This window comes from Hyperolius riggenbachi, chromosome 8 (assembly GCF_040937935.1).
Source record: "Hyperolius riggenbachi isolate aHypRig1 chromosome 8, aHypRig1.pri, whole genome shotgun sequence".
Taxonomy (NCBI): Eukaryota; Metazoa; Chordata; class Amphibia; order Anura; family Hyperoliidae; genus Hyperolius; species Hyperolius riggenbachi.
The window spans coordinates 279616743-279626484 of record NC_090653.1 but is presented as its reverse complement, the minus strand read 5'-3'; the positions used below and the strand labels follow the sequence as shown (position 1 = coordinate 279626484).

Genomic DNA, 9742 nt, shown 5'->3' with positions numbered 1-9742 from the left:
TAAAACTGTAATAATAAAAATCAGAATTAACGATTTTACATTACATATATCGTTAAATTATCGTTATTTCTAAATTACGATATTTTTCTTTTGCTAATAAATCGCGTCTAAATTTGACCGCAACTTTTTTAAATATATGCCTGGCAGAAGCCCCAGGTAAATAAAACTTTTTTTTAAGTATCTTCAGGTTTCGTTTAACGTCCTTTTACCAATACCCACAATAATGAGAACAGTAATTATAATACTTCTATGACCACTGTACAAATGATCTTTTTATGCATTTCTTTTCAATCAGCGAGGAACTGTAAGGATTTGTTGGATGAAGGCCTCACCATGAGTGACTGGTACACCATATACCCGGATGGAAAGACACCCTTGAAGGTCCTGTGTGACATGCACACCGATGGAGGAGGATGGATTGTGAGTAACCCTACCAGAAAACTTGCATGAAATGAAATCACCACGTCCATTGCCTCACTACAGTAGTTTAGTCTTTTCACGAATATTTCTTATGCAGCTAAATGCATAAAAAATTATGAAGTGACTTTTATAACAATTTTTTTTAGAAATTGTTTTTTTTTATTTTTGTAAATACAAAGAATTAAGGCAGATTATACAACATACATCGTAAAATAAGGCCTATTAAAGCCTCAGTAGATGTTTCAAAGCAGGGATGCTCAACTCTGGCTCGGATGAAATCCGGATAGTTGTTATCCGGATTTCATCCGGTTAAATTCAAATCACCTGTGGGGGGTGGGCGGGGTTAATCTTCCCTATCTGACGTATTCTTAGGTCCGTCCCTTGGTGCCTCCCACTATGTGGTCCATGCGGCAGTCACGTGATTACAAACACTTCCTCCTTCCGGGTTGAAGGAGGAAGTGTTTGCAGTCACGTGACGCGTGTGGACGGCATTGTGGGAGGCGCCGAGGGACGGACCTAAGAAGACGTTAGATAGGTAAGATTAACCCCCCCACCCCACCCACCCCACACAGAAGAATTTAAGCGGATGAAATCCGGATAACAACTATCCGGATTTCATCCGAGCCGGAGTTGAGCATAGCTGTTTCAGAGAATAAAACCAACAACTTAAATTCTATCAGTGCTATATCGGTTTATAACAATTTTAAAGGACAACTGAAGTGAGAAGCATATGGAGGCTGCCAAATTTATTTTCTGTTAAACAATACCAGTTGCCTGGCAGCCCTGCTGATCAATTTGTTGATCTATTTGGCTGCAGCTGAGTGACACCAGAAACAAGCATGCAGCTAATCTTGTCAGATCTGACAATAATGTCAGAATCACCTGATCTGCTGCATGCTTGTTCAGGGTCTATGGCTAAAAAGAGGAAGATGATCACCAGCATAGTCAGGCAACTGGTATTGCTTCAAAGGAAATAAATATGGCAGCCTCCATTTCCCTCTCACTTCAGTTGTCCTTTTACAGTGTTTGGCTAGACTTGAACATGAATATCACAGTTCCCAGTTAGGATATAACAACAAAAAGCCCCAGGGCTCCCAAGCAAAAGTGTTCTCATCATGGGTTAGGTGTCAGTGAGGGGTCTTTTAAGGTTAGGTGTTGTTGGGGGGTTGTAATAGATAGCGTAGATGCCGCCGCAGCAGTGAGTGGCATGGCGGCTGTCTCCGCGTCTCAGCCGGCGGCCTTTGCCGCGCAGTTACATGGTGGAGTTTTGCCTGGGCCATCAGTTGCACATAGACTGAGGGCTACGCGCGCGCGACAGGACCTTTATGCAAATAGAAGGGGAGTCAGCTGATCGGCCGGTCAGCTGACTCCAGCAGTGCTCCTGATTGGTTGAGTGACTGGGGCGGTGCTGTGGGGCGCTCTCAGTATATATAGGACCTGCCTGTCAGTAGCTCCTCGTCTGCTGTTGCGAATGCTACGTGTTAGCACTCAGACCTTAGTCAGATCCCAAAGTGTGCTAGAACCAGCAGGAGCTGGGGATCCACACTTAGTCAGATTCTGTTGATAGCTAAAGTACTAATTGAATTGTAATATTTGTTATGACTTTCTGCTAGCCTTGACTACTCTTCTGCTTACTGATTCTGTGCTTCTGCCTATCTGATCCTGTTGCCGACTCAGCCTGAACACTACTCTGATTTAAGCCTTCTGTCTTTGTACCGTATCTGTCCGTTTGTTGCCGAATCTGCTTGTCTGACTCCTCTGCCCTCACCAGTGAGCCTAGTCCCTGGTGAGGGATTCTCTGTACAGTCTTAATCACCTGCTCCTCAGGTGACCAGTAGCTGCAGTACAGTCTTAATCACCTGCTCCTCAGGTGACTAGTAACTACAGTACTGTCCTTATCACTTGCTCCTCAGGTGATTAGGAGCTGCAGTATAGTCTTGATCTCCTGCCCCTCAGGTGATCACCTGCTGCAGTACAGTCTGAATCACCCGCACCATGGGTGATCAGTATACGTTGTCTTACTGTGCACCACCCGCTCCTCGGGTGAACTGATTACTAGTTCATCTGCATCTCCAGCTTGCTGGAGTGCTGATCCCTGTGTTCTATAGAGATATCTCCCTCTACCAGCTTCTCTGGGGAAGTTGGTATCTCTATCTGTATTACTGTTGCACCAAACACCTATCTTTACATCTGGTTGTCCTGTGTCTCGCTATACTCGCATTATTGGTGATTCTGCAGATCACCACATAATCAGGTATAGTATCTGTATTATTGGTGATACTGCAGATCACCAATAATCAGAAAAATCTGTTCTTGCTGACACTAATCATTACAGAACAGCAGACCAAACAATAAGGACGCACTGCGTAGTCAGGTTGAAGTCCTGACCACCTCGGTAAACAATCTTACCGGGGTGATCAATACCCAACAGACTCAGATCACTCAACTGTCTGGGACTGTACAGGTACTTCAAACGACTATTGATGCAGTGCGATCCCCTTCAGTCACGGACCTTCGTATGTCCGTACACGAAAAGTTTTCTTGGCATAGATCTGACTTTCAGAATTTCAGAAACCGTATGCTATCCTATTTTGAGTTGAGACCCAATCTGTCAGGATCTGAGAACCAGAGGGTAACCTTTATAAAGACTCTTTTGTCAGGAGATTCACAAACATGGGAATATATAGTCTTCACACAGGGCATGAGGCATTATCCTCAGTTCAGGAGTTTTTTAAGGCCATGGCCGTTATATACGATGATCCGGATATTGCTATCACAGCTGAGAGGAAACTAAAGACTCTCAGGCAAGGTCGTAATCCAGTGGAGGTTTATCCTGCAGAATTTAGGAGGTGGGCTGTATCAGCTAGATGGGGAATGTATGCTTTATTAGACTGTTTCCTGTCAGGACTATCCGATGCAGTTTCTGATTTGATGTTAGGTCATCCTGAGCCTAAATCTCTAGACGAAACAATTTCATTAGCGGTGCGGGTTGATCGCCACCTTAGCTATCAAAAACAAACCCGTGGCATAAATGCTGTAAGATCTGTTTCCTACGCCTCTTCTCCACCCTCGTCACCTCAGGATGAACCGATTCAAATCGGTCAGTCTAGGTTAACACAAGTGGAGAAGAATCGCAGAAGGTCAGAAAGACTCTGTCTATACTGTGCTGAGGAGGGTCACATTGTCCAGAATTGCCCTAAAAAGTCGGGAAACGCTGCCGCCTAGGTGTAGTCAGAGGTAATACTCTAGGCGAGCCGTGTTTACCTCTAGATAATAACCAATTAATCCAGTACTGCTGCGCTTGTATGTCTCACATCCACCGATCATATGTAGGGAAGAGAAAAACAGAGAGGGGAACATAGGGTGTAACGTAGGGACTATATCACCCTCAGTGGAACATCACACACTACCACGAGCAGTGAATAAGCCCCAAACGCACCAAAACAGCCACCAACTCTCCCTATAGAATGGCTGCTCACCCTCAGTTTTCTTGCTAGAAAGCACAATCACCGGCAGCCATTGCCATCAAAACATAAAGTCCTAGAGCCAGTGTAAAAGATAACATAGCGTAATCCTGTTTATTAAAAGTGTAAAACCCTGCTACAAAATACTGCTTACAGTGTACATTCTTGAAGTATAGCGTATCACATAAAATACTGCACCACAACATCAGCGCGTCCGCCGGCCGGGTGTAGTGAAGAGCCTCGTTTCCTCAAGCGTGTGTGCGTGCTAGATAATAACCGCTTACTCCTCCCTTGCTCCATTACCTGGGAGGGTCGGGCCACGGCCACAGAAGCATTGGTGGACTCAGGCTCTGCAGCTAATTTTATAGATTATGACTTTGTCAAAAAATTTGGGGATTCCCTTACTTCCTTTAGACCGTCAGATTTTGATCACAGCGGTAGATGACTCTCCGTTACAGTGTAGACAGCCTCTCTCCCAGACCCCCTTATTGTTGTGTAATATAGGGGTTCTACATAAGGAGAAACTACAGTTCTTTGTCCTGCAAATGGCAACCTCCACCATAATCCTCGGTATGCCTTGGTTGCAACTACACTCCCCTCAGATCGACTGGGCTTCAGTTCAGCTACAGAGCTGGTCAGCCCATTGTCATCATCATTGTTTAGAGAAAGTTGCTGTTTGCGCCACCAAGGTTCAAGTGAAAGGGGTGCCAGTGCAGTACGCAGAATTTTCTGATGTGTTTTGTCCAAAATCAGCAGAGAAACTCCCGCCACACTGAAACTTCGACTGTCCCATAGAGTTAAGATCTGGTTGTATGCCCCCTAGAGGCCATCTCTATAATCTGGCGGGGCCAGAGAAGCTGGCTATGCAGGAATACATTAAAGAAAATTTGGCCAAGGGCTTTATCCATCCTTCCCGGTCACCAGCAGGGGCTGGGTTCTTTTTTGTACAGAAAAAGGACGGTGGGCTTCGACCTTGTATTGACTATCGGGGTTTAAATAAGATCACAGTGAAAAATCGCTATCCACTGCCTTTGATTGACGATTTGTTTGCTCAGGTGACTAATGCCAGTATCTTCTCTAAGCTAGACCTACGAGGAGCATACAACCTGGTACGCATTAGGGACGGTGATAAATGGAAGACGGCATTCAACACGCCCGATGGGCACTACGAGTATCTGGTCATGCCCTTCGAGTTGTGTAATGCTCCTGCCGTCTTCCAGGAGTTGATCAATGAAGTCTTTAGGGAAGTTCTGGGAAAATTTGTGCTAGTTTATCTGGACGATATACTGATTTTCCCACCCAATCTAACCGAACATCGGTAACATGTGAAGTTCATTTTAAGAAAATTGAGGCAGAACTCTTTGTATGCGAAGTTAGAGAAATGCCTCTTTGAAGTCACTAAGGTCCCTTTTTTGGGATATATTATTTCCACTTCAGGTCTCTCCATGGATCCTGAAAAAGTCGCTGCTGTATTGGAGTGGCCTCAACCTGTAGGATTGAAGGCACTCCAAAGATTTCTTGGCTTCGCCAATTACTACAGGAAGTTCATCAAAGGGTTTTCTTCTGTAGTGTCACCCCTCACCAACCTTACCAAGAAGGGGGCTGACACTTAACATTGGACAGTAGAGGCACAGTCTGCCTTCGCTACGTTGAAAAAGTTATTTTGTTCTGCTCCTATTTTGAGACACGTGGATGTCACCTTCCCCTTCATTGTTGAGGTGGATGCATCGGAGATTGGGGTTGGGGCTGTACTGTCTCAACACTCTTGCCTTCAAGGCAAACCACATCCCTGTGCCTTCTTTTCTCGTAGGTTCTCTCCAGCCGAGAGGAACTACGATACTGGCAATAGATAGCTCTTGGCCATTAAGTTAGCCTTTGAAGAATGGTGCCATTGGCTGGAAGGGGCAGAACATACGATCACGGTCTATGCTGATCATAAAAATTTGGAGTACATCGAAGGGGCCAAAAGACTTAGCCCCCGACAGGCTCGCTGGTACTTGTTCTTTTCAAGGTTCAGGTTTGTCATCACGTATACACTGGGAAGTAAGAATGTCAAAGCAGATGCATTATCTAGGTGTTTTGAGCCCGAGACAGTTCAGCCATCAACCCCTGAGATCATCTTACCTCAAAGACTGGTGGTGGCAGCCACAGAAACCTGGGAAGACTGGACGGTTACCCTAGGGCCTTACCAGCAAGTTATTCCAGAAGGGAAGCACGAGGGGGTTCTGTTTGTGCCACTTCCTTTTCGCCTACAACTCTTGCAATTGTTCCACGCCCATAAGAATGCAGGGCATCCCGGGGCTGCTCGAACTCGAGACCTACCTGCCAGATGTGTATGGTGGCCTTCATTGGCTCTTGATTGCAAAGAGTTTGTGAGAGTGCACTCTGTGTGTTCCAGAAATAAACCCTCTCGTCAAGCACCAGTAGGTACGCTACAACCTTTACCGGTGCCAAATGAACCATGGACCCACTTGTCTATGGACTTTGTAGGAGAACTCCCCAGGTCTGAGGGCAAGTCAGTCATCTGAGTGGTAGTTGATAGGTTCAGTAAAATGGCTAATTTTGTCCCTCTGAAGGGACTCCCCTTGTCCCAGGAATTGGCTGATCTCTTCATCCAGCACGTTTTCCGGCGGCATGGCATTCCGGAGAATGTGGTGTCAGATAAGGGAGTCCAGTTTGTGTCTAAATTCTGGAGAGCCTTTTGCCACCAGCTCGGTATGGACCTATCATTTTCATCAGGCTACCACCCACAGACCAATGGACAGACCGAAAGAGTTAACCAGTCCTTGGAGCAATTTCTCAGGTGTTATGTGGCAGATGCGCAGTCAGATTTGGTAAAGTTTCTGCCATTTGTGGAATTTGTGCATAATAATCTGAAGAGTTCCTCTTCAGGTTTTTCTCCTTTCCAGGTTGTTTCGGGGAGATCTCCCAAATTCTCCCCAATACCAGTGGCATCTTCCCCTTTTCCGGCTCTAGAGGATTGGCAAAGGGCATTGAAGGAAATTTCGGTGCTTGTAAAAAGGAATCTGGGAAAAGCCTTCCAGACGCAGAAAAAACAGGCGGATAAAAGGCGGTCTGTTGAGTGGAAGTTTTCCCCAGGAGACATGGTGTGTGTGTCTACTCGGCATCTGGCGTTAAAGCAACCATCACCTAAGTTAGGACCCAGATTTGTAGGCCCATATCCTGTGTCCAGAAAGATTAATGACGTGACATATGTGATTGATCTCCCAGCCAGCATGAGACGTGTGAGATCATTTCATGTTTCTTTGTTGAAGCCTGCTGTACATGTGGATTCCTCTTCCCCCCCCCCCCCCATCCCCGTGATGATTGACGACCAATCTAAGTATGAGATCGAGAAGATTTTAGATTCTCGATTAGTGCAGAATTCTGTACAGTACCTGGTCCATTGGAAGGGGTATGGCCTGGAGGAGAGATCTTGGGTTCCGGATTGCCGCATGTATGCCGAGGATCTAAAGAGAGAGTTTCATGAGTTATACCCTGAAAAGCCATGTAAGAAGTGTCCGGGGTCACCTCCTCGGGGGGGGGGGGTACTGTAATAGATAGTGGAGATGCCGCCGCAGCGGTGAGCGGCATGGCGGCTGTCTCCGCGTCTCAGCCGGCGGCCTTCACCGCACAGTTACATGGTGGAGTTTTGCCTGGTCCGTCAGTTGCACATAGACTGAGGGCTAAGCGCGCGCGCGCCAGGCGACAAGACCTTTATGCAAATAGAAGGGGAGTCAGCTGATCGGCCGGTCAGCTGACTCCAGCAGTGCTCCTGATTGGTTGAGTGCGTGGGGCGGCGCTGTGGGCGCTCTCAGTATTTATAGGACCTGCCTGTCAGTAGCTCCTCGTCTGCTGTTGCGAATGCTACGTGTTAGCACTCAGACCTTAGTCAGATCCCAAAGTGTGCTAGAACCAGCAGAAGCTGGGGATCCACACTTAGTCAGATTCTGTTGATAGCTAAAGTACTAATTGAATTGTATTATTTGTTATGACCTTCTGCTAGCCTTGACTACTCTTCTGCTTACTGATTCTGTCCTATCTGATCCTGTTGCCGACTCAGCCTGAACACTACTCTGATTTAAGCCTTCTGTCTTTGTACCGTATCTGTCCGTTTGTTGCCGAATCTGCTTGTCTGACTCTCCTGCCCTCACCAGTGAGCCAAGTCCCTGGTGAGGGATTCTCTGTACAGTCTTAATCACCTGCTCCTCAGGTGACCAGTAGCTGCAGTACAGTCTTAATCACCTGCTCCTCAGGTGACCAGTAGCTGCAGTACAGTCTTAATCACCTGCTCCTCAGGTGACTAGTAACTACAGTACTGTCCTCATCACCTGCTCCTCAGGTGATTAGGAGCTGCAGTACAGTCTTGATCTCCTGCCCCTCAGGTGATCACCTGCTGCAGTACAGTCTAAATCACCCGCTTCACAGGTGATCAGTACACGTTGTCTTACTGTGCACCACCCGCTCCTCGGGTGAACTGATTACTAGTTCATCTGCATCTCCGGCTTGCTGGAGTGCTAATCCCTGTGTTCTATAGAGATATCTCCCTCTACTAGCTCCTCTGGGGAAGTTGGTATCTCTATCAGTATTACTGTTGCACCAAACACCTATCTTTACATCTGGTTGTCCTGTGTCTCGCTATACTCGCATTATTGGTGATTCTGCAGATCACCACATAATCAGGTATAGTATCTGTATTATTGGTGATACTGCAGATCACCAATAATCAGAAAAATTTGTTCTTGCTGAAACCAATCGTTACAGGGGTATTGTTAGGTGTTGTTGGGTGCAACTGGTATTGTTTAAAAGGAAATGAATATGGCAACCTTCATATCCCTCTCACTTTGTTTGTCCTGTAAGCCTTTGGAACAAAAATACAAAAATATATTTAGACCACAAAAAGTTCTACATTACTGTTATTTTAGCAAATAAAGGCTTGTAATTATTTATAGGGTACACACTGAAAAAAACACACACCTTTATTTAAAAATAATACATTGTTGCCATACATTGTACTAGGAACATAATTTAAATGTTGTGATAGTCGGGACAACTGGGCAAATAAAATGTGAGTTCGATCTATAGTAGCATTGTTTATTTTAAAACTATAATGGATGGAATTTGAGAAATTGTGCATTCTTTCAGTTTTTTTTATTTTATTTCCCTATAAAATGCATAGAAAATATAGTAATTACTGAAATCAAATATATTACCCAAAAGGCCTAATTTTGTGGCAAAAAAAAAAAAACAAGAAAACAACAAAAACAAAAATCTAAGCTATAGATCATTTTGGTGCGATTAGTAGTGACAAAGTTATTGGTGAACTAATAGGAGGAGTGCTGACAGGGCAAAATTGCTTCCATCCTTAGGGCCCTTTTGCACTAGGGTGTTGCGGTGAGGTAAATTTACCACAGCATGCCGCCGGCCAATGAAAGTCCATGGGGAGTTCACACTTCCCATGTTGTGGTACGCTGCTCCCTGGAATTGCCCTATCTAACATGCTTCCAAACTCTCTTTACCATGCGGCTCCTGCAGCAATTTGTGTCAGGCCGGAAGCCATGTAAGACTATGGCAACGGCAACTGTCTTAAAAAAAAACCAAAAAAAAAACACTGCAGTTTTCAGCACTGCACATGTGCGGAAATGTATTTTAGATATACTGAAGTTTATAAAAAGGGTTTATAGTTAAAGAGGCTCAGGAGGGGGATCCCTTGTCATTTTTTTTTATTTACCACACTCTGAACATATAAAAAAATGCATTGATATACATGTTCAGAGTGTTAAATGCAAACGGCGAACAGCCCAAGCACTATCCACCAGAGAACTGTTCGGGCCATCTCTATGTCATCATGTCACATG

The 9742-nt window shown here is 45.2% G+C and overlaps 1 protein-coding gene across 1 annotated transcript in view; it reads left to right on the top strand.

Annotated features, from left to right (window-relative positions):
* Positions 1–294: 294 nt before the first annotated feature.
* LOC137528582 (ficolin-1-like) overlaps positions 295–9742 on the top strand; it is a 32632-nt gene continuing 23184 nt past the window's right edge. Inside the window, exon 1 of the mRNA XM_068249922.1 lies at positions 295–420. Coding sequence (XP_068106023.1) covers positions 334–420 — 87 coding nt within the window. The 5' untranslated portion in view covers positions 295–333. The remainder of the gene's footprint in view (positions 421–9742) is intronic.